The sequence below is a fragment of the Orycteropus afer genome, unplaced genomic scaffold (assembly GCF_000298275.1).
Source record: "Orycteropus afer afer isolate SDZICR_OR568_19922 unplaced genomic scaffold, OryAfe1.0 scaffold00021, whole genome shotgun sequence".
NCBI classification, from domain to species: Eukaryota; Metazoa; Chordata; class Mammalia; order Tubulidentata; family Orycteropodidae; genus Orycteropus; species Orycteropus afer.
The window spans coordinates 17824839-17849873 of record NW_006921608.1 but is presented as its reverse complement, the minus strand read 5'-3'; the positions used below and the strand labels follow the sequence as shown (position 1 = coordinate 17849873).

The following is a 25035-nucleotide window of genomic DNA, read 5'->3' as shown; positions in this document are numbered from 1 at the left end:
CAGCCTTAAAAATCCTCTGGGGCCCTCTTCTACTCTGCACACATAGGGTCACTATGAGTAGGAATCAACTTGATGGCAATGAACAACAACAATCCTTCCCACAATAATTTTTTTAAGAGTACATTGTCTTGTTTTGCTTGGTTTAAAATTCCCTGAACACATACTGTTGGTTTCCTAGCTGTTGTGAGGGGAACAACTGTATTAACTAGTTCCACATCCTTACAACTAAATAATTATCATTATTAAGTATATCAAAGGGAAAATAATAACTTGGAAAACAAAGTTGAATCAAAAGGTTCTCATTTCCACTCACATGACCGTTCTCAGTAACATCTGGTAAATTCTGCCTCTCCTCACAGATGCCATTAATATACAGTAGTTCTTAAATTGTCTCTTATTTAAGTCAAACATATTTTATTCCTAAGAAGTTTGGGTTTTTTGGAAGGGTTAGCTTTAAACCTGGTTTAAACATCTGAATGAACAGAGAACCCATGCCTACAAATGTTACCTTTTTCCCCATCCCTCAACCTCTAATCCTATTTTTCCTACATCCTCAGCAATTATTTCGGGGTGAAGGAGGAGATCAAGATTTCAGGGAATTCATGAGTTGGAAAGGAAGGGATAATTCCTAGAAAAACAGAACTTAGGTAAAGGGGACCTTGGTGGTTCAGTGGTAGAATTCTCATCTTCCATGGCACTGACCTGGGTTTGATTCTCAACCAGTGCTTCTTCGTGTGCAGCTACCACCTGTATGTCAATGGAGGCAACCCTATGGATCACAATGGATGGTCAGGGGGTTGGTGCAGGACCAGGCAGCCTCTGGTTCTGTTGTGGGTGGGATTGCCACGAGTCCGAAGCTGACTAAGAGCAACCAACAACAGCAACATGGTAGAGAGAGCAGCTTGCCCTTCGGGGCCCAAAAAGTCTTGGAGGTTCAGCTTCAATTTTAGAACTTCCCATTTCTGTAGCTTTCTATGTCAAAGTTGCCACAACCTTCAACAGTGCCTGCCAAACAATGGGAACCCACTCAATAACTGCTGAATGACCGAGCAGATGAGAACCTACTCTGGATTCTACAAGAATAAATTCGAGCTTCTCCGTTTACTCCAAGCAAGTTACTTACACTTTCTAAGCCTCAGTTTTCTCATTTGTAGAAAAACCAATTCCAACTCATAGCTACCCCCTAGAACAGAGTAGAACTGCCCCATAGGGTTTCCAACTCTGTAAACTTTTATGGAAACAGACTGCCCATCTTTCTCCCACAAAGTCAGTTTTAAACCACTGACCTTTCATTTAGCAATCAAGCACTTAACCACTATACCACCAGGGCTCTTATCTTTTATAAAGCAGGATAATAATAACTAGAGTTGTTGTAAAGATTATCTAATAATATAATCATGATCAGGATGATATATTCCTATGAATTCCTTAAGGATAGAGGGTCATGTTTTTATCAGTGTAACTTTAGTATTCTTACTGTAGAACTGGACCAGGAGTGAGGGATGTTTGACTTCCATTAGATGTCATTTCAATATTTGTGAAAGCTGAGGATCTTCCTGGAAGGAAGAATAGACATGGGAGGGATAAAAGCCTAAATCGTACTACCAGAGTTCAGTGGTAAAGTTGAAAGAGATTATGGAAGAATTACATAAGGACAAAATACTTTAATAAAGTGGCAGTAAAGTAGTTTTAAAGCCAATGGTGAAAACTGGGGGGGGGGGGGAGACATGTTCTAAGAGAGTTAAATAAATGTAAAATCCATACAAGCAGTGAAGACAATCATCTATAGTCTTAAAGAGGAGTATGGCATATCTTGAACCAGGAGAGACCACGTTCTTATAAAAGATATGGACTTAGGGGGCCATATTTTATAGTTACAGTGACAATTAAAAAGACTTGGCATGGCAGTCAGTGTGCCATGGAGAAGTCATCTCTTTTCTCAAATGAAGAATCTGGTAGTTTGCAGCCATAGTCTGCTGAGATGGTCCCCTCATCTTACCTGTGACATTATAATATTTCCTTAGTGGGTAAATGCTTTTAACCACAAGAAACTTTACAATTGAATATAGACATAAAATAGAAGAAAACTATTAATACTTTGTGTTCATTTCCAAAAATAGGTTGTGGCAGTCATTGGGAAAATCTGCACATATCTGGTATTTAAAATGTTTGCAAGCTTTAAGAAAATGTAGTGTATTGAGGTACCTATAGATTAGCCTTCTGATATCAATTTAATTGGGTAACCGAGTAATTAGTTTTAGACTCCTAATGTTAAGTCAAAAGGTATAAATCGTATTGGAAGACTTAATAGAAGTTAAGAATCACCATCTTTAGAAGTTTAACTTATTAGCTTTGCTTGGAATTATTTAAGTATATGGGATGGTTTGGCCTGTTAGAGAAACTTGAAGAGCTTTAAGAAGAAAATTTAATATATTAAATTTATAAAAGCAACACACAATGTTTAAAGGGAGTTTATTAACTAGGTTGGCAACTGGAATTGATTAAGATAGGTTGGTCCATTCAACTTGAGTTTAAAGGTGCCCTTACAAGTGGCTATTAAAATTACTAGATTTATAAGTAGAATAGGATTTGTAAGTTTATTCATTCAACATATTTGCTGAGTGTCTATTATATGGCAGGCACTGTTGTGAATGCTAAGAATCCAGCAATGAACAGAACAAGGGCATAAAAATTGCTCTCTCTATAAAGGGGCATATATTCATTAAACATAAGAGCTTAAAAATAAGTTATTAAATATTTTTATTTAACACACTGGATATTAATTATAAAACAAGTTAGTCATAGTCAATTCATTGCTCCATATCTCTCCTAAGAAACACACACACACAAAAAAAAAAAAAAAAAAAACTCACATCAACAAGTGCCTCCATTAGTCCTTGTGTTATTAGTGTTCGGCTCAAAACAGTGTGTAGCTTGAGTGTTGAATCTCCTATATTATCTGAAATGTTTTCACATCTCTCACAAGAAGTATGAGTTAACCAGGATTTTCTCCTTAAAAATGCAAATACTTTAAGGCATGTGAAGGAGCTGGGAGATATTTGTATCTTTATATAATTCAGTGACATTGTATTCCTCCAAACACCTAAGGTAGGGGAAAACACTTTGATGGAGAGAAGAAAGTAACTTTGGACATGGAAATACTGGAGGAAAATAGGGAAAACTTTGGGTTTGAGACATTAAGATACAGGGCTGGGAGTCCTCGGGAAAGTTGGGGGGTTAGCGGAACTGGTGAGGAGTGTAGAAAAATCTCAACTATTTGAAAAATAAAATCCTTAACACAGAAAAGAGAAAAGGAACCACATTTTTACTCCACTGTCTTCCCCAACCCAGAAGTTAAAATTGCCTAGTTACAAATTTCCACTTGGGTAAATAACAAAGCTTTTTTAAAATGACCTGGAAACTCCAATGAGCGTTGTTTTCTATCTGCCAATTGATCGTTATTTTCATGACCAATGTTCACAAAAATCACACTTCCAAAAGATCACTACCATTGAGTTCTGTGGAGCAAGTTCTACGCTGAAACTCGGGGGTTATCATCAACGACAGACAACTTGAGGACATCTGGTTTTTAGTATTGGATAGTGGTTAACTCCTTAGCTCCTCAGTCTAAATGAACTAGGTTTGAACCCTAACTACCACTCTCTGAAAGAGGAAATGAGCTCTCTGAAAGAGCTCTGGTGGTACAATGGTTAAAGCATTTGGCTACTAACCAAAAGGTCAGCAGTTCAAACCCACCAGCTGCTTTGTGGGGGGGAATATGAGGCAGTCTGCTTCCATAAAGATTTACAGCCTTGGAAACCCTGTGGAGCAGTTCTAGTTGTCCTGTGGGGTCACTATGAGCTCGAATCAGCTCAATGGCAGTGGGTTGTTTGGGTTTTTTTTTTTTACCACTCTCTGACTGAATGACCACGAATAGGTTACCGAAACTCTCTCCATTTCAGTCTCCTCATCTATGATATGAGGATTATAATAATAAAAGGAGGTTTTTGAGGAGTTTACGTGAGAGGACACATACACAACATCATGTGTAACACAGTGAGCTTTCAGACTTACACTTCCAAAATCCGATTGGTAGCAAGTGAATTAAAAAATTTATCTTCTGCTTCCAGTGTTCTACAAATGTAAACAGTAATTAGCAACATCTTGGCTGATTTACGTATCTATTTTCTTTTTGCAACATTAAAGGGAGTAGCAAATATTCCAACTCCTACTTGGACTCTTGCCATGCTGGATTGTAGTGAAGGTTCACTGTTCACTGACCGACAAGGATTTGGTTTTAATGTGCTGAATGAAAATTTCATGAAAGAAGAGTTATGGAAGAGTTATGAAGAAAAAGTACGGGGCTCCAAAAGATGACTTTCAAAATAATTGGTGTCTTTTCAGACATCCAGTCCCATACTGGAACAAAATACCACTGACAAGAAAGAATTCTTTGAGAAAATGATTTTTTTTTTTTTCTAAATAGATCCATATAAACCAGGCTGAGTTATTAAGGGAGGAAATGAGTTTAATAATATAGTATTAGATTGAGTATCATCAGGAAAGATGTACTGTTAAAAAAAAATGCTTTGAATATTAATTTACCTCTGGTAACTTTAGTACTGTAAATACTTGTACTATAGTGAGGTAGACAGTTTAAAAAAAAAAAAAAACTCTCCATTAGACAGAATTAAAATTTTGTAATAATATTTAAGGAAATGATAACATTATGAAAGAATGAAATATCTGATTAATGCTTCACTTTGTACAACTCGAATATAAACTTTAAAAATATTAGAAATTATAACATTTGAGTGCATATAACGTTTTGTACATTACGATGAATTGCATGCTATCCACTTCTTTGCACTTTCAGTCACCTTAAATAAACAAATATATACAGCCTGAACAGAACAACAGTGCATCCAAAGCAAATGTGCATTTTAAATTATTTCTCCTGGCCAAGTCTTTTTTTTTTTTTTTTTTTACTTAGCATTTTATATTAGCATTCATTATCGTCCCCACCCTTTCTTTGACAGTTTGTGGTTCTTTGAAACAAATAAGCAACAGATTTAGATTGAGAGAGAGCAAAACCACAGAAGGAAAACAAAAACTTTATATAAAAAAAAAATGGTTGGTACAAGTCCCCTTGCTTAAATCATTTCATGGTCAAAGATGAAAAGGAAGTCAACTCATGTTCCCATATGGGCAATGTTTGAAAATAATACTAATGCAGAAAGAGGGGGAAAGTTCATGCTTTTTACTATCTGGGAAGGGGTATTTAAATTGGGTTGTACTCTCTCCTGCTTCCTGCCAGATGAAGACCACCCTAGTCTCCTTCTTTAGACATGCTTGGGTGGTTAGCACTCAACTGCTACCCTAAAAGCTGGGAGTTCAAACCCACCCAGCACTATCTCGAAAAAAAGGCCTGGTCATCTGCTTCTGTAAAGATTACATCCAAGGAAACGTTATGGGGCCGTTCTGTTCTGTAACACACGGGGTCACCATAATTCAAAATCAACTCCACTGCAAAGGTTTGGTGTTTTTCACTCTTTTTCCTCCTCTCCCACCTCAAGCTCACAGTAACACTTTGCTCTTTTCACAGTTTTTTGTTACTAGGTTTTAAAAACATTGGCTAACTGGTAATTACAATCTGAAACAATTCTTTGGGGGGAAGCCCTGGGCTATTTCTGGCTGGTAATCTTTCAGGAATGTCAGAGGGGCGGGAAAAGAGATTTTAAAGAAACTTCAGAGACAGGCACTTGTGTCTGCTTTCATCCTTTCCTTGCCTGCTCCTGGGGTCCCTTGAGCCCCCACCCCCACTCCCACCCCACCTCGCCCTCTCCACTTCTTTGGTTGTTTCCCCCTCCTCTGCACCTCTGGCCTTAGTTTTACTGTCCCTACATTGTTTTTAAAATCGAGAGATCATCTTCTTCTGAAAAAAAAAGAGATGCCTAAATTTGGGGCAAATTTCGTTTTTGTTTGTTTTAATCAATTAGAAACAGACATCATGAATGGCTTTTCAGTGAGTTATCTCCTGCCTGGGCACATTAACCTCAGTGTCAGCCTCAGTAAGAGGCAGGTCTTGTGGTCTCTCATTATCCTTCAGGGGGTTCCATTTGGACTAATTCTTGTCATTCCATCCATACCAGCTCCCCTTGCCCTCACCAGAAAAAGCACCAGCAAAGGCAGCACCTAACCATGGCTGTCAGCCCCCTAAGCCTTGTGGATTCATATGAGGGTTGCCAGTTACCACCAGTCCTGGGAGAGGCCAAGGCAGAGCTGGCACACTCACTAGAGTACACAAGTGGATGGGAAATGAGCTTGGGACCACCTGTCTGGAAGCTCTTCTGGAGACAGGTACTGGTTTTCCTATTCTATTTCCAATGTCCTTATTTTAACACTTTCTGCTTGGGAGGCCATCAGACATGGGCTGTGACATGGCCAGAAAGACAGCATCTTCTTTACACAGGTAGGGAAACAACCAAGCCAACGTGTGGTGAAAGGTGACTCCTCCTCCTATACTGTTTGCCTTTTTAAATTATTTTTCAATCTATGGAACAGTCGAAAAACAGATACACCCTCACCCCTTCTCCCACCTCCTCTCAAAACCTGTGAAACATACAAGGAAATCCAAAGCCACAATAATGAAGAGAAAAAAAAATACGAAAAGAAATCCTTCTTGGCTTATTTTTCCAGGGTGGCCAGGCAAAGTGTGAAAATCCATAGATCCCTCTGGGCTGGCAGGTGGAAGGTTCTGGGAGGGCTGTGCTGCGCTCCCTCCTCTCCCACCCGCTTTACTTGTCCAGGCTGTTCCTCCACCCTCAGCCTCTTCCAAGGCCGGCTTCCCCTCCGCCTCACACAGCAGTCAAGCTTCCCCAGCGGCGGGCCACTGCGGCGGCGGGAAAGGCGCCGCTACCTGCAGCCACAGGACTCCACCACCATGTCCTCATACTGCTTGTAGACCACGTTATTGCCCGCGTCAATGTACAGGATGCTGATGGGAGTCAATTTGGTGGGCACGCAGCAGCTGGGAGGGGTGGAGCCAGGGTCCATAGAGTTCATCAGCGTCTGGATGATGGCGTGGTTGGTGGGCTCCAGGTGCGAGCGCAGCGGGAAGTCGCACACGCCCTCGCAGTGGTACGCCTCATACTCCAGGGGCGCGATAATCCAGTCGTCCCAGCCCAGCTCCTTGAAGTTCACATGCAGGGGCTTCTTGCTGCAGCGCAACCTCGACTTCTTGCCGTGCCGCTTACCGTGGCGGCTGGCAAAGGCAGTGCGCCGCCGCCGACGGCCGGGCGAGGGCAGCCAAGGCCCTGCGTCCGGGGCGCCAGACGGCGGAGGCCACGACCCCTCGGCGCCCGCGCCCTGAGCCTCAGCCGAGCCCAGCTGCTCGCGCATCTCCGCGAAGAGGTTCTTGCGCTGCGATCTGGTGAACACCACAAGCAAGGCTCGCTCCTGGGGCGGCCGCACCCTCCGGCCGAAGCCCAGACTCCGCAGGTCCGGAGCCGGCGGCTGCTGGGACCCCGGCGTGCGCGTGTCGGGCTCCCCAGCGCCCAGCTCGACCCACGCGGCCCGCAGCTCCAAGCACAGTTGCTTCAAGGGCTGAAGGCGCAGGCTCTGCCACACGTCGAAGACTTCCCAGCCGGCCAGGGGCGCCCCCTGTGGGTCCAGGGTCCGCGCGTCCAGCAGCTGGGGCGAGAGGCAGGGGAAAAGTTGCACCCGGCAGGGCCTGGCCGGTGGCCCCCAGGGCGCTGTGGGGGCCTGGCGAAAGAGCCGCAGCTCCGCGCCCACCAGCTCTTCTTTGTCTGAGAGCGTGGACACATCAAACAAATACTTCTGTCTCGGGAGAGGAGTGTGCGGGAGATCGTCTGCGAGATAAAAAATAATTACAGTCAGTTTCACTTAAGCGGGAAATCAACCCAGCGCTCGGTGGCCGCCCCCGGGAGGAAAAGGGCAGGGAGCGGAGCTCCGGCCGGGAGGTCAGTCCGCTGGCCCGCGGCCTGGCCACCCCTAGCCTCCCCGTCCCGCCGGCCTTTGGCACGAAGAGGGGGCCACCAAGGCCTGTCCCCTCCTCCACACCAGCTCCGGACGCCCTGGGCGGAAGTCGGTGGCTGCTGGAGAGGCGGCTGCCGCAGCGGCCTCCTGGGTTTCCCCCAGGAGGCTGCATAACCACTAAAGTGACCTTTGTGGCCGCAAGCCTGGCCCGCGCTTCCCCCAGACCTCCTCTCCGCTGGCTGCCTCTCAGCTTTCTCAGTTCAAATGTCACCTCCTCCGCCAGGCCATCCCGGACCTCCCTGATCTAAAGTAGCCTTGCTCAGTCACTATCACAGGACCCTAGTGTATTATCTTCCCAGCACTTGGCTTTATCTGCAATTACCTCGTTTGTATTTGTCTCGTTAGTGATCTGTCTTTCCAAGCAACAGCCCGCTCCCGTCAACCCCATACGATCTGGAGGGCTGTCCACATCCCTCTTGCTCACCACAGCGTCTAGGGCCTGTGCTGCTCTTAGAGCACACACTGGTGAATGAGGGAGAAACTCGCCTGGCTGCACAGTAGAATCATGTGGGGAACTTAAAAACACCAAAGCTAGGGCTTGCCCCAAACCAACTGTTATCAAAATCCTAGGACAGGGCTTTGGCATTGATTTTGTGTATGTGTTTGTTTTCTGTTAGCCTCCCCCCCATCCCCTGTGCGCCCTTTAAACTCCAAGATTTAAAGGTGCAGCCCTAGTTTACACCCACTGGTGTAACTTCACTACCATCAGGTGGTTTTGCTGGGGGGTTTAGACTGAACACAGTGTAGACAGAGTGAGGGCTGCCAACTGTTTTCTTTCTTTTTTCCTTCCTTCCTTCCTTCCTTCCCTCCCCCTTTTCTTTGGGTTATTTATTTATTTATTTATCAACCATTTAACAACAAACAAAAGAGCAAGGAAGCTTTCAGAAGTCTACAGGAGGCAAATGAGCAAATAGACACCAGGCATTTCTCCAATGAGAATTAGAGACACCTGGAAGGAGAAACTTCCGCCAAGGACACCCAGACACACACACACCCCAACAAAGATTTGTCCCACACTCCTCCCTCCCCCAGATCCAATCTAAAATCCTCTTGCAATGCCATTAATCCTGGAGATCTTTTTTTTTTTTTTTTTGTTACAAGTGGGAAAAAGAAATTTGAGGTACATGGCGGAGGGAGTAGCAGGCTTTTAAAATCCAAGGTGAAGTCTTTGAAACCAAGGCAAATTGGATTTCTTTTTTGCTACAATTGTGCTTGAAGCCAACCCCACTCAGTGTGCAAGGCGGAAAGCTAACCAGATTCTCCTGGGCTGCTTTCCCATAAAATATTTACAACCCAGCAAATACAAAAATCCCCAAAGCCCCCAGCTTTCCCCAGAAGCTAGTAAAGTTTAGGTCGATTTCAATAATAAAAGTGTCACTGGGTCCTGGGTCCGACCCTCACTGCCAGTCCTGATGCAGCCCTGGGCCACTGGATCTGCAGCCTCAGCCACGCTCAGTCCCTTCTGGGCTACCCATAGGCTGGCTCTCTCATCCTAGCACACAAGCCTAGACCTGACCTGTGATGGAGCTGTGGGAAGGGTTAAAGGTGAAAAGGGAAAGGTTGCTGGAGGCAATTGATTTATGGAAGCCAAGCCCTTCAAACCGGCCAGAGTCATATTAAAATCAGTGGGAATTCAGCACACTTACTACCCCTTTAAAGAAACTCCTATCTGACAACACTCAGCCACTGCCCAGATCTCAGGACTATGGTCTTCGGCTTCACTTTCCAGCTTTTGGCCTTTCTGTCTCCCTAAACTAGCAATGTGATGAGAAAGACAAACTAAGGCATTAGTTAATGCACTTGGTGCATTAGCTAAATGTTTACAATAGTTAATATTATTTTTGAAGGTTGGGCAATCTACTTTTGTAGAGATACCACCTCGGAATCCCAAGGAGGGGTCGCTATGAGTCAGATCCGACTCAAAGGGAATGAGTTTGGGTTTTTTGTTCTCACTTTATCCACATGCTCAGTTCTGTAGGTGTTCATACTGTTCCCATTTACAAATGAGAATCAGTTCTGTAGGTGTTCATACTGTTCCCATTTACAAATGAGAAAACCAAGGCTTGCAGAACAATTAAGTCAGTTATTCAAAGTCAGACAACTAGTAAGTGAGGCTTAGATCCATACCTAGACTATTTAATTCCAAAACTTAAGCCCCAATCCTCAATAGCCTCATTCATTGTCTCTCCAGTGCAATGTATTGGAGTCCAGGTATTGGAATCTAGTAACTAAGAGTGGCAAGGTATTAGGGAGGAGGTGAGGGGGAGACAGCACAAACTGTATTTACAGGACTTAAAGCTCCCTGGGTGACACAGACCTTTTGTGCTGGCTGTTAACTGAAACGCTAATGGTTTTGAACCCACCTAGCAGCATCATGAAAGAAAGGCCTGGTGATCTGCTTCCATAAAGATTCCAGCCAAGAAAACCCCACGGAGCAGTTCTACTTGGTAACGCATGGGGTTGTGATGAGGCACCATTGACCTGACAGCAACACGTTTTTTTGTCTGTTTCTTTTAGAAATAAAACATGGGCTCCCTTAGAAGATCATGTATATCCCTGCTTACATAAGACTTGAAATAGCCTGTCCCTGGCTGAAGGGCATTCAGGCAGGTGCAAAGGATAATTTGTGTATCTCTCTCCCATGGAACATGGAGAGAGCCAATTGCTTTTGCTTTCATTCTTTTTTAAAATGTGAGCCAATAAATGGCTAGTGTGCACAGCTGAGCCACATTTCTCTGGTCCTCAAGGGTGGACAGAGGATGCTTTACTGACCCTGCGGCCCTAGCATCTCTGCTGAACTTTCTGCCAAGGCCAGCCCACCCTGATCATATCCAGACCCAGGACAAGAGTGCAAATGGGAGCTCCAGCCTGCATCCTGGCCCTTCTCTTCCCTCCCCAGCCCCACCTCACGCTTGTCTCTTCAGCATGCATGTGGACATTCCAGCCCACAGGCCTACAGATGCACTTATTAGTGGTGTGGCCCACTCTCAGAAGCACAGATGCATTGAAGAGGGCGCACACACCTGGAAAGTGGGCTTGCAGCTACTTGGGGAAGAACTCTATGGTCTCAGCTACCTGGGGCACAGACTGGAAGAATGGCTCTCCAACCTACTAAACCTGCCAGCTGCTGCCAGATTCTGACTCATGGTGGCCTCGCCTGTGTCAGAGAACTGTGCTCCAGAGGTTACACCTGCAACATCAGCATCACAAAGGAACGTATTCATAACACAAATTTGGGAGCCCAGAATTTTTAATACATTTCCAGGTGATGTTTATTCTGCTGATGGCAGGGTGGGAGATTGTCACATATTGAGAAACACTGATCTAGAAGAAGGAGGGTGTGGGTTCCAAGTGGACATGTCTCCTGAGTGGATCCCTGGATTTTTTTACCCATTGGAATAGGGATAAAACAGGATCCTCCAAAGCCCAGGACCCAGGGCAGGGTCGGAGGTCAAATGAAATCACTCTCTCCCCCAGTCCCTGCCACCCGCCACAGCCAAACTCACATCCTCAGCCACACATTCTCTCACTGGGTCTCCAGAACCTCTAAGCCCTAACCAGAGGGTCCAAGGTGCTGTTTGCTCTGTTCTGCTCCCCCAGAGCCACATTCCCCACATGTCCAGGCCTGCTCTGGGGTGTGCATTGCTGCAATAGCCCAGGGCAGGCATCTGACCCAGAGAGTGAACACACCACCTGGAGCTGTGGCCCTGCACACACTCTGCCTGCTGACCAGCTATCACAAGGCCTGGCCCAGCTGTCATGGCTCACCTGTGGGTAGAGGCCCACCCTTCACACTCCTCTCCATGAGCTCCCTCTCACATTAAGTTCTTTCTAAATGGGGGCTATGGTCATCAAATGACCCTCTCCCCCATCTCCTTTAACTAGAAACATGCTCTTTTCATTTCAAAATCTCTCCATGGTGCTTTCTTACATTGCTAGAAGTCAACCCTGTGCTTTATTTAGTGCTTACATTGAAATTGATCATACATAATACATGAAGAGAGCTTCTTACTTGGCTCTTCATTGGCATCAACCTGGTTTGTTATAACTTAGCTCACATCCCAGTTAACTGTCTGTTGAGTCTTAGACATATAATTCTTCCAAGTTATAATTCCTAGATGTGTGCTTATCCACTTGTCCTGGTAGATGCGTAAGGAGTAAAGGGGGGAGAGGAACAAACTACCATCATATCTGAAGAAAAAGTCTTCCTTAATAGGTAAGCGTCTTTTGAGTTAAGGGCCATTAAGGGCAGGTTGGGAGAGGGCTGAGGCCTGAGGGCACCTCCTACTGCTTTTCTGCTCTGTTACGTTGTTGGGTGCTGTCCAGTCGATCTTCTTCTCAGGCTGTAATCATTAAGGGAGCAGATCGTCAGGTTTTTCTCCCACGGAGCGGTAGGAGTAACTCCAACCTTTCAGATAGAAGCGCTTAACCATTTACAAAAGGAAAACAATGGAAGGAGAAGACGAAATAAACACTCGCAAGGTAGGTGACAGCAGCCCATTTCAAAGCTGAGGAAACTGGCTTAGAAAGCTCCAGTCCTCTAGCCACGGGCATAGCGCGTGGCTGGAGGAAGCTGGAGAAGGGAACACCAGAGGATGATGGAGCAGAAGGGCAAGCAACGGAACCTGCAGCCCCGGGGAGCTGGTCCGAGGGAGGGACGTGCAGCAACAGGAAGCAAGTCCCACCCGCCCAGCCGGGCGCCTCCTGGAGGGGGCTGCTCCGGGGGAAAACCAGCAACCTTATTTGGTTTGAGGAGAGAAGGCCCGGGACTACATTCTTCCAGAACATCGTCGAAATATGTGTGCAGCTTGAGGCCCTCTGGAGGGTCTCCGTTGGATTGCTGTCACCCGCCAGCCAAAATGCGCCAGCTCTCTCCACCTGCACATCACTCGGAGCCACAAACTCTGGGCTCCCCCCCCGCGCGCGCGCGTCCCATGAGCTCCCTACTGGTACTCTGGACCGCTACTGGCCAGGCTTCTGGCGGGACCCCAGCCGCGTCTTCCGCCCACGCGTCCCACCCCACATCCTGGAAGAGGCACCGACTACTAGCCTCTGCCGAGGTGGTGCAGAAAACTCAGAAGACAAAAGGGATTCCCAGCACCACCCCTGCGGAGGAAAGACGCTGTGGGGTGAGGGTTAATCACACACCTTTGAAAGGAAACTTGCAGACGTCATTACAACTACTGCTCCCACCCGCTCATTCTAAAGCCAGTAGCACCCACGGCTCCAGGGACAAAGACCTGACGAAATGCTCCTCGAAAGAGAGTTGTAGTTGCTCTCAGTTACCATGCGTGGACTCCCACTCTCGATGACCCCATGTGACAAAGTGATACTACCCCTTTGGGTTTTCTAGGGTGAACTGTTCCATGGTGATTTCTAGGTTGAGTTAACGCCTAGAAAAGGCTACCAGGCAGTTCTACTCTGTCACAAGGGGTTGCCATGAGTGGAGTCCACCACCACCACCACCCCACCGCACCCACCCCACCCACCCCCCGCCAGAGGCACCTGACCCACACAGCAGCAGCTAAAGCTGACGTGACATCACCTTTGTATCTTGCACTTGCTCAGGGCTTTGATGCTCTCTCTCTCATCGCATCCTCACCACCAGCATCTGAGGTCGGTCCTACTGTTAAACTCATTTGTAAATGAGGAAGCTGAGGCTTTGGGAAGCAGCAAATTCTAAAGGTACAAATTCCAAGCACCACCCTCTGTCCTGCAACCATGCCCCTCGACCAGGGTCTTGATTGGGCTGCAGAACCCAGTCGGGGGGCAGACAGGACACTGACCTTCATCATCAATGTAGTTAACACAAGGTGAGCTGGGTTACCCCAGGAATTTATTTTTCCTTCAACTAAACAACTTACTGCCAACGAGTGGGTTCCCACTTACAGTGATACCCATTGGGTTTCTAAGGCTGTAAAGCTTTACAGGTATGCAGAGTGGCTGATGGCTATGAACCACTGGCCTTTTGGTTAGGAGCCAAATGCCTTAACCAGTACACGGATAGAGGATCCTGGCTGGATGTGGAGTCATAGCTCCCTAAGCCCCTCAGGCAGCTGCAGCATTACCCTGAGGTGCTAGTCTGTCATCCTGGAAATAGAGCCAGGTGTGCTTGGTGAGAGAAAATGATCCACCAGCCCCTCTCCTCTGGGATGTGAAGGTCTTTTGGAGTAATCTGTCCTCCAATGATTATCATCCCCCTGGAACACAGCCTTCTCCTGCGCATGCCCCCTGAAGTTGTAACCTTGCTGTGTGACAGCTCTCATTTGAGGCCTGAGCCTTGCAAGCTGCTGACCAGTTGCTAAGCATCTTCATTGCATGGATTCAAGAAGCAATCCCACAATTCACCCTGTCAAGGGTGCCTGAGCCCCAGGACTCTGCTTGACCACCCAGCATAATTTTCAAATAACAAACCCTGGTATAAGCACTTACATGTGTTAAGTAGGGTGCAAATTCCTAACATGAATTAACTCATTAATCCTCAAAGCCATCTATGAGAAAGATACCACTTCAGTCGCACCACAGGGAGGTGTGGGAGTGTTGACCACACTAGGTGACACTGTCAGACGGGTGACACCAAAATGACAGTCTAGAAAATATTTTGCGTGGCGTTTCAGCAGAAATTTACTTTTTATTAAAATATCCCTGTAGTTAGTTATAATGACAAAAACATTTTTTTATAAATCCAGCTTACATGTATCAATATACCTAACAAGGCTAAAATTCTTATGCTAATTTATTTTTGAGCCTTCCAATGCACTCCTGTCAACTGTCATTATTACTCTACGGTGATGTTTCGAACCATGTGGTTTCAGCTGCACATGCTATAAGCGTGTGTTGATGCTTCTGTAGCTGCTGGTGTTTTTATAGTCTGATTTTGTCAAGTCTTTAGGTGTTTTAGCTACAATATCATGATAAGTATTTGTGAACCTATACCAACATTTTTTAGAACAAAGTAATAATTAAAAGGAGAAAATGCAAAAAAAAAAGTCTTCCTGTCAGTTACCAATAATGTCTTAACTACTAATGTTGTAATTCAACAAAAATTCAATTTTGTTGTTAGTAGTCATATAATCTAAGAAATATTACTCTTGAGGGATTTACAACCATATTTATCACATATTATTCTATCATTAAAATTGGTAATAAACATTACTAAGCATTCTGTGTAGTCTGCTTTGGGACTAGGTCTATGGGGAGCGGTGACACGAACTCCAGAGACGCCACTATCATACCCACTGTATGAATCAGGAAGCATAGGAAAAGAGTTTAACAGCAACTTGGCCAAGAGAGGCAGTGGTAGAGCTGGCAATCTGGTTCCAGTACTGTGTCTCCACTCTACACATCACAGCCCTTGATCTCCGTGCTGGCTGAGATCCTAAAAAGGCTCCATCTCTTTCAAGTGACCCATGGCTGAAGGACACCAACTCCTGGTTTCCAAGAGTCCCTCACTTCCTAATCAGCAGAGCTGAAGGAAGGGATGCCAAAAATTCCACTTTTGAAAGAAAACATACGAGGAAATGTACTTTTCTCATCGACAAACTAAGGAAAATAATCCCAGCTCAGAGTCATTGAGGGTTGCTCCTAAGTGTGGGAAAGACCTCTGAAGGCATTGTGCAAACGTGAGTTACTATACAGTGAGGATTTAATGTCAAAGAAACATAGATTTGCATCCTAATCTGTGACTTAATGCCTGGCTGATCTTGGGCAAGTAATGTAATCTCTCCCAGCCTCACATTCCCCATTTGTAAACGGGAGATAACTAGCCCTATCTTTCAGGGTCACTGTGAAGCTCGGATTCAACTGAACGGCACGTAGAAGTATTTGGTGAATGCAGTCATTATTACTATTACCTACATACCTATATATAATATATATATATATATATATATATATATATACTACTGTATACCTGTATACATATTACTATATACCTATATCCAGTATATAGGAGAAGGGGCATGCACTGGTCCTCATCTCAGACTTCTATGAGGAGGTAGGGTTCTGTTCTCTCCACAAGATTTCTAGAAGTGAGTGGAGGAAAGGTGGTGGGCAGCAGAAGTAAGAACTAGTTACTTCAAGTTCCTGCTCACCTGAGGCCCAGCAAAGGCCAAGAGCCCTCCCGCATTGCCTAGATCCTTCTCAGTCTTGTGGTGATGTGTCCACCACTACTGCCCCTCCCACAGTGCATGGTGACTGGGCAATCTCCACCCCATGCCCAATCCCTCCTTTGCAAGGGAAGGGCTAGTGCTAGCCCATATGGCTTCTCAGCTGGATGGACGAGTCCAGAGCAGTCTGGGGAGTAGTTTCCCTTCACCCTCACTCATCTCCTGGATGCCCTTTTGAAGGGGCACCTCTGTCCATGCAACCCATCCAGCACGTGGGGATGTTCTTTAGGCAATGGTGTTTCCCATCTCCTTCGCCCACCCACATGGTGGGAGAGGAGGGGTTTGCAGCAATGAATGACCTCTCAAGTTGCAGTGTGGGAGTCATCCCAGAGGTTCCGTTGGTCTGTCCATCTGTCAGCGTGTGTGCCACACACTCAAGGCCTACCTTCCCCAGGGTCTCCCTTGGCTTCTGCACTGCCGTCCCCTACACTTTGCCCTGCATTCCTCAGCTTCTTTCCTCATTCCAAAGTCCCAGGGGGGCCCAAGGCAAGTCCAAGGAGTCTGGGGCCTTTTCACTCCTCTTTCCCAGGCTATGCAGGAACTGTGCGGGAGGATGTGAGTCTGGTGACCTACCTGGATTCCTCAAAGAAACCCTAGTCTTATCACTGCAAACTCTGACTCAGCGTGACTCAAACCAGTGCAATCCCAACGGCCTGAATCCAGAACTCTCAGAACTCTCGCCCTCGGAGCCTTAGCATTGGCTCCCAGGGTAGAAAAGCCAAACCCCCCAGGGCGCAGATCTCTGGGAGGAGACCAAGGCCAGGGGCCCTTCGAAAGCACTTGCGCCCCAGCTTCAGTGCGAAGACACTCTGGGAGCCTTCATTTGTCTCTCTAGGATGAAACGGATTTATTTACAAAGACGTTTCATGCATTTCTGTGAAAACTTCCTAGCCCTGCGCTCCTGCGGGTGGGTCAGAAGCCAGAGTAGCAAAGTTGAGGTCAAAGCCACTCCGTGGGGCGTCTCGCTTTGTTCTGTGGCTCCCACCCTGGGCTCCCAACCAATTCACAGAGGCTCAAATCATAATTTGACATCGCAGCAGAGAAAACCCAAACCAAAGCTCAGAATGGTCCCTACGCGCCAAACCCTCTGCTCCCGCCTCCCCGCAGCGCAGGTCCCCACGTCCTCCGCGGGTGGCCGCCCTTCCCTTTCGGCCGGCCTGGTTGCCTTCGGCACCATCGACCTCGTAGGGACACCCGGGAGCCTGGGGGAGCGGCGCAGGCACTCTAGTCACCGAGAAGGGCAGAGGAGCAGGGAGAGCTGCAGTCCTTAAGCCCCCGTCGGGGCTGAACATTATCAGGCATCTTGACTTGTGGGCTTGGAGGTCAAAATCAGAAAAAAATCAGCTGCCAGTTTTATGCGGTTCCCCTTCCCCCGCCGCTCCATAGCCAACCAGTTCTGAGATCGCAGGCGAGCGGGGGTCAAATTGGCATGTTGCGGTGGGCAGGATATTGAACCCTCAGCGCCCAGGAAGCTTATATGCAGAAGTGCAGGAAAAACGGTAGTGGCCTACTCTTTAAAGTGCAGGGCCAACTGCAGCTTCCGAAGAGGGGGTCGCGGCGCTCTGCTGCATTCGCCTGGATCTGATATGGACCAAGCGCCGTAGCAAAATGCGAGTCCCGACGACGGCTGCGGGGCCGCAGTCCAGGGCCGCAGTCTAGTTTCCCTCACTTTCACTCCCCGTGGGGCGTCAGAGCACCAGTAGGCTGGCGGAGATTCCTCCAGCTTCCCTGGAAGCCGCGTTTGCAAGGCTGGCGCACGGGCTATCTTAGGCTCCAAAGTTTATTTAGGGGTGGGAGGTCACCCCTAAAGTCAACCTACTGCGCTGCCCCTTTTCTTGCCTTCAGTTGCCACCCACCCTCTCCCGTCACCAGCCTGGCCTCGAAGCCCGCCCACCTCCTTACCAGACGCCCACAATCTGGTCCCTTAGCGGCGTCCCGCCCCCAGGCTCCTGGGCCACTCACTGCGCAGCGCGCGCGCTACACCGGGACTCGGGCCTGCGCCGCCCCTGCCCGCCCTCTCCCAGCGCCCGCAGCCCCTCACCCAAGCGGACTCTTCCTTAGGTCGCCAGCGCTAATGGACTGTCCTGGAAGGCAGAGAACACCAACCCTGGAACCCATTAGGCGGATGCGGACTTACTTAATTCCTGTAGACAGGAGACACCATTTACCCGCTTTGAGCTCAAAAATAAACAGCAAGGGCTTTAAGGTGTGTGTGTGGGGGGGGGGGGGGGGTACCAAGCAATGAAATGGCGCCCTGGATCCACATTGCTGCCTTCCAGGTCTCGCAGCCTCGGTTGGGATCAGGGTTAGAGAGCATCGTTTGACCCGGTCTATTCTGTACCCGAGGAGTTATGAACTAACGGCCCTTAGCTTTACTTAAAAGCCCCAGAGACTGTTGTTGAATTTGCTCTGGGACGTTTGACGAACGCAGAAGCCAACAGGAAACAAAAGTGTTTTCGGTCCTACCCCATTTCTGGCGTACCATTTGCCCCCTCCCCCGCCCCTTTCATCCGCCCCAGGAAAGCGTCACCAGTTTCAAAGAGGTGCACGCCGGAACCCCGAGAATTCCAACTTGGGCAAACGTGTTGCGCTGGGATCGCCGTCACCCCTTGTTCTGCGCGTTCCGTGCCACACGCATCCTCTCTGGTCAAAGGCGGAGCTTTGTTCTGATTCAGTTTTGGGGGAGGGAATTCACAAGCCCTGTTGTGGGCTGTGGCTTGGGTGATTTTTTTAAGGCGTGGAAACGACCTGGATATTTGGGCACTTTTCCCATCCCCTCCCCCACTAGCAAATCGACCGCGCAAACTCCCAGAAGCCAGAGAGCCTCCCGCGCTGGGTAAAACGGCGCAGAGTCCTTCTCAGTAGACCTCCCCAGCCTAAGAAACTCGCCAAGAATCCCAGCTCGACCTGCGCCCTTGTGGCAGAAGACGCTAGGTGTTCTTACCTGTAATGCGGCCCCTGGGGCATTGGGATGGGAGTGATAACTGATATTTAGCAACAAGCCAATGACTAAGGGGTTGCTTTGTGGCCTTAAAAATGTCTTAATCATTTCAGCCAGAAGAGCGGAACATTTTCTAGCTTAAGGCTTTCATCTCCTACCCTTGAGCTTTTTCCAAGACCTTCCAGTTCATCCGGCAGGAGGAGGGGCTTGAACCCGGGCTTCGGCGCACGCCGGGCGCTGACGCTCCCGCGCGGGCACGCACTCACACGCAATACACTTGAACGCACAGCAAGCCTTTTCCAAGGCTGTTCCCTCTTTCCGGGGAAATAAAGCCTAGATTGGAACCTTCTGCCCGGCTTCCTCATTTGGCCGTCTGGTCTGCATTAGTGTTTTTATAAGGGACTCAAACAAATCGAATACAAGGTCACCAAATAATTAACAGTTGTGAATTCCCTCCATCCCCATTAAAATACTTCCCTGCTTCTATTTCATTTTCCGTTTGCCAACGACAACAGGGTCCCGGCACAGCGTTGCTGCGTTGATTACGCCACTCTGCGGCCCGAGTCCACCCAGAAAGCCGCTGTTTTGCACAAACAGACTGTACCAGACGCACTTCAATCGTGAAGGAACTATGCAACTTTCCGAAGGCCCGCTATTCCAAGAATTGTCCTGCCCTGCCTGGTGATAATCGTGACCTAGAAGGTAAATCAAGAAGCCAACAAACTCTCTGCAGCAAAGTGTCAGAGAGTCACTTCCAGGGGTTCCAGTTCCTCAAGGATGTTCCCATCTCGTTTGGTTTTTATTTGTTTCCTACTGCCTCCTTTCTAAAGTGCCATTGTAACGACAACAGCAATTCTAAAGAGGATTATTTCAAAATCATCTGGGAACTTAATTCTCCTAGCAATATTCTTAAATTCACTGGTTCCATCATCCTTGGGGTCCCCCCCCCTTGTTGGAGTTACGTGGCACTTCAGATTACTTAAACTGAAAGTCTGAGTTTTGTTTCTCTCAGTCCTTCCTCCGCCATTATCGCTGGCCATGTTGAATTCATAGTTCTAATTGCTTGTCCTTCCTAGGCCCCAGGGCTGGGGGGTCCAGGGCCCCAACAGGAGTGACCTTTTAATGGGTTACTTCATGGCTAACTGTACTTTTTCTACATCCATCCTGGTCTGAGACTGGACCAACACGCACACATTTTCTCATCGTCATGGATTCAAAGGTACATGTAAAGTACCTTTTAAAATACAGGGTGTTGCAAAAGATCACGAGTAGTGGTTTGTGTTGTTGTTGTGTGCTGTCGAGTCGGACCGACTCATAGTGACCCCTCCTTGGGTTTCCGAGGCACTATCACTACAGAAGTAGGTTGCCCCATCTTCCTTCTGAGGAGTGGCTGGTGGGTTTCAACCGTCAGCCTTCTGGTTAGCAGTCAAGTGCCTTAGGCACTACGCTACCACAGCTCCCGCAGCTAACATGAGAAGGAGAAAGCCAGGCACAGCGCAGAGTCACATCCCTTAATCCAACCTCGCATTCAAACTCTTCTTTCTCCAATCACTGGGTCTTAACAGACTATAGAGGAGTGTTAGGGAAGAAAGCTATCACATTCTTGGGCTTCTGCTTCTTGTTGTCAACACTTAGAACCCCCTCAGCATGCAGGGTTCCTCTCACTAGCTGTGAATACTTGAACCACTTGCTTCTCCTCTGTGTCTTCCTTAATTCACCTGTAAAACAGGGTGATTATAGCCCCTTCCCAAATTGTTGTTGGGAGAATTAAAGGAGGTAATTCATACACAGTACTTGGCATGACTTTTATTATAACTATAACATCTATAACTTAGATGTTGAGAAATCAAATTCAAAGGACATTTAAAAACAAAAACTTGCAAAAAATGTTTCCTCCTGGCAGGGTGTGGGATGACAGGAAACATGCTGCCTTTATAGACCAAAAGCACTCTTCATTCATTCTGGGCGAGTTTATCACCACGTTTCACCCTGAGTCACAGCCTTGAGGTTTACCTTTTCCAAAGTGAGAAAGGCTTGGCTGCTCACCAGGTCAGCGGTTCAAACCTACCAGCTGGTAGGAAGATGAGGCAATCTACTTCCATAAAGATTTACAGCCTTGGCAACCCAATGGAGATCGCAATGGGTAGAAATCCACTCAATGGCAGTGAGTTTGGGGTTTTTGTTTGTTTGATTGATTGTTTGGTGTATGCATAAGTTAGGGGAGTTCTGGTGGCTTGGTGTCTAAGGCATTTGACTGCTGACCAGAAGGCTGGCGGTTCAAACCCACCAGCCACTCCTCAGAAGGAAGATGGGGCAATCTACTTCTGTAGTGATACTGTCTCGGAAACCCAAGGAGGGGTCGCTATAAGTTGAGGGCAGTGAGTTTGGTTTGGGTGTATGCATAAGTCGCTCAGGCCTCATGAAGCCGGCTTCAGGATCTTTTCTTTTTCTTTGCTCTGTTCTCTGAGGAACCCCCGCTCCACTAAGCCAAGCCTGCCACACTCGACGGCGATTTAAACACTCCCAAGGCAAAGCCCCCAAGTTATCGAAGTTGACCCCGCAACGGACTGGCCCCTGCTCTTTCGTTGTAACCCCACAACACCGCGGGAGGGGGGACGGGTGACTGTTGGGGGGGTTTGGCGCGGTTCAGAGCCCCCTTGTGAGAGGGGCGGAAGTCCTCGCCTGCAGTCGGTGATGCGCGGCTGGCGGGTCCCTTCCATCACGGGAGACTAGACACCGTTTGATGTGTTATGACATGAACCCTCAATTAGATCGCTGAGTTGAAACACTCCAATCAGAGGCCCGATGCTAAGCAAGCCCCGGAAGGTCCAGCCCGAGGTCACCGCCGGTGACACATCAAATCAAAATCAGTGAGAGGGAAAGTGAGGCTTTGCCTTCATCAAGCTGGGCTGCAGCCGACAACTCGCCCCCTCCCCTGCGCGCCCCCTCGGCCCGCGGCTCCGCACTCCTTCGCCCCCGCGTGGCGTGCTCTGAGCTGCACCGCTTCCCAGACAACTAACTGCGTTTCTTCGCGTTTTCTGGGAATCTGGGGACAGGGAGGAGACCGCGTCTGGAAGCTACGGTCCGGGTGTTCATGGCTGTTGCCCTCCCGATGTGCCACTGTGCTCAGTCCTACTGGACAACAGCATTCTGGGGTGGAAGCCGGACGTCTGGCACACAGTCGGCTGGCCTGGAGACCTTGGCTCCGAAACAGAGCAGCACCCCTGCCCCGCCCCAGCCTGGGAGCGCAGCCAGTCCCTCAACTACGTCGGGCGCCCCGGGGCGCACAGCGCAGCGCCCAGAGGAAGGCTGCTGGGCAAGTAAGGGTGAAGCAAGCCCGCTTCTCTGCCGGACCTGGAGCCCCCAAAGACCCCTCCTACCCTCGCCTATACCCAGCAAGTTTCCATATACACCTCAGAACAGCCCTCAGGGTCCTTTGGTCCTGTTACAAACACTCAGGGAGCAGTGAACGCATGGGGGTGCCTGCTTGGGGGAGGGGAGGAGTTTCTGGCCATTTCCCTTTGGGAAAAGAAAATGCGCACCCAACCGCAGGACAGCCTGGGCCTCCGGGATTTCTTCCCGTGAGGGAGGGCCTCTTGAGCAGTTTTCTCAGAGTCTTAAGTCTCTTCTTGGGAAGAAGGTTCTTGAGAATAAACAGAGGACCAGAGGGGTGTGCAACCGAGGTAGGGTTGGGGTGTGCGTCGAGCTGCGCGGGTGGCCCGGAAGGCAGGAACACACTTGCAGCGCTACGAAGAAGCCACGTGTCTTTGCAAAGGTGACTTCAGTAGTCCTAAAATCCCACAAAGTACCCGGCGTTAATTTGCCCTCCGGACCTTTCAGCAGCTCATGAACCTCGCTGACCTCCGACTGCAGCCGCTAACCCGGAGTGGGCAGGACCCTCGTCCGCAAGGAAGGCTGCTTGCAGGAAGGAGGCCAGGAGCTGGGACCGTTAACTTGCGCTGAAGCTTCAAGAACGTGTGAGCGCCCAAGGCAGCCGGGGGACGCAGCCCCTCAGCCTGAGCCCCAGCGCTCGAGGGCTTGTGGGCGACCTCATTTTCACTGATCTGAAAGCCGGTGGCGGGGGACCCGCCAAATCCGTGGGGCTAGGTCTGGGAGGACGGAGGAGTGACTACCAGCCTAGTTCTCTTTATATCCCCCTTTCCTTTCTTCTGCTCTCCTTCTTCTCCTCTGCCCCTTTCTCTCTTATCTTCTTCCCTCTTCATTTTGCGTCTTTCCTTCCACGTTATTGCCTTTCTATACGAGTTGAGTTTGCGACGCCTGTGGATCTCTCGCCAATTTTTGGGACCAGGAGGGCCGCTAGGCTTTCTCACTGTCCATGCTGCATGCGGACCAACGCCGGGGACAAGGAGAGAAAGCGTGGGGGTCCGTAGACGCTCACACATGCACCAGCACTCGGGTAGAAGCGCAGGGAGAGGAGCGCTGAGGGACTGAAAAAGTGGATGCGCACAGCCATGCGCCCAGGAGGGTTAAGTACCTACCAGCAAACATCCAAACCTTGGCCGCCCCAGCCCCGCCCGCCCCACCAGGTGCTGCCACTGCAGAAACCACTGCAGCTGCGGCCTCCGAGATGCCGGGACCTGGACGCGCCTGGGATGAGTTCAAGAGCGCGGGGCTCCTGCCGGGCGGACAAGCTCTGCACCCTGCGCGGTGACCGCGCGAAGAAACAGCGAGGCCGCTGGACCAGGACTCTGCCCCGCCGCTCGCAGACGCTCCTCCAACCGCGGGATTCGCTTCTGCCCGGTCCGCGGCCCCCTCCCCCCCCGAGCGGACCAGTGACGGAGGTTTTCCAACGCTCACGCACGCCCGGGACCCCATCCACTCCTGTCCACCCGCGTAACTCAGGCCTTGCCCCGCGCAACCTGCCCAGCCCGGGACCCCCAGGTTCTGTCAGTCCCCGCCGCAGGTTGCTCCCGGGGGCGCCCGGATTCCTCTCTGTCTGCCACCTCCCGTCCTCCACGCTTCCTACACCATCCACCAAAGAAGCGGCCACCACGCCGCCCTCTGCAAAAGACAAGAGGAAGAAAGAAGGGAGGCAGGCAGAAAGGAGGAAGCGAGGGTGATAGGGAGGATTGCAGACGGGAATAAAATCCGCAGTCGCATTCAGAAAGTTACTCGAGTTTAAGATAAACAATGGAAAGAGCGGTGCACAGAGTGGGAAGGGAATTTCACAAATCCAGCCTCCTGCCAGGGCCGAGCAGCGCCCTGGCTGCCGACCTCCAGAGCGAAGGGAGTCCGGCGTCTTCTCTGCCACTTACCTAGTCCCCTGTCAACAAAGCTAGTGATCGTATTCGCCGACTTGGAAGACTGGAAAAAGCTAGCGTTGATGCCCAGCTTCTCGGCGATGGAATACGTCCTGTAGATTGACAGCATGTACTCGTGGGGCACTACCCGCGGGCCCCTGCCCGGCGGCTCCTGCGCCTGGAACTCGTGTGGCTGCCGCCGGGGCTCCCGCTCCGCGGCACTCTCTCTCGGCGCCCGAGGCACCTTCCCCTCCTTGCGGCTTCGCACGTCCTTGGCGGAGCCCAGCTCAGCGGACGACGACGAGGAGGAGGAGATGATGGAAGCCTGCTGGAAACCGGGCAAATCCCACAGGAAACTGATGAGGAAGACAGCCGAGAGTAGGACCCTGGGAGTATCCATGGCTAGCAAGAGACTGCGTCTCGCGAAGAGGCGGCGGCTCGGGGCGCGAGAGGCACGGCGCGGCTGGACAGCGGCCGGGGCCCGGCTCCTCGCGCGGACTCCGAGTGCGAGGAGCCGGGTCCCAGCCACACAAACCCCAGTCGTGCCACGCCCCCTCCCGCCCCTAGCTGGGAGGGGAGGGGACCGACGGTGGGAGGAGAGGCCGGG

The 25035-nt window shown here is 49.2% G+C and overlaps 1 protein-coding gene across 1 annotated transcript; it reads right to left on the bottom strand.

Moving 5' to 3' along the window:
* Nucleotides 1-6915: 6915 nt before the first annotated feature.
* On the bottom strand, nucleotides 6916-24828 carry GDF6 (growth differentiation factor 6). The gene is made up of 2 exons (XM_007934853.1): nucleotides 24444-24828; nucleotides 6916-7871 (listed from the first exon to the last, which is right to left on the bottom strand). Exons 1-2 carry the CDS (start codon nucleotides 24826-24828, stop codon nucleotides 6916-6918), a joined length of 1341 nt encoding a protein of 446 aa, XP_007933044.1.
* Nucleotides 24829-25035: the final 207 nt, after the last annotated feature.

Coding starts and splice junctions, on each gene's coding strand:
- GDF6 (XM_007934853.1), bottom strand. CDS start 24,828: ATGGATACTCCCAGGGTCCTACTCTCGGCTGTCTTCCTCATCAGTTTC. Junction 7,872..24,443: donor CTTTGTTGACAGGGGACTAG/GTAAGTGGCAGA, acceptor TTTATCTCGCAG/ACGATCTCCCGCACACTCCT.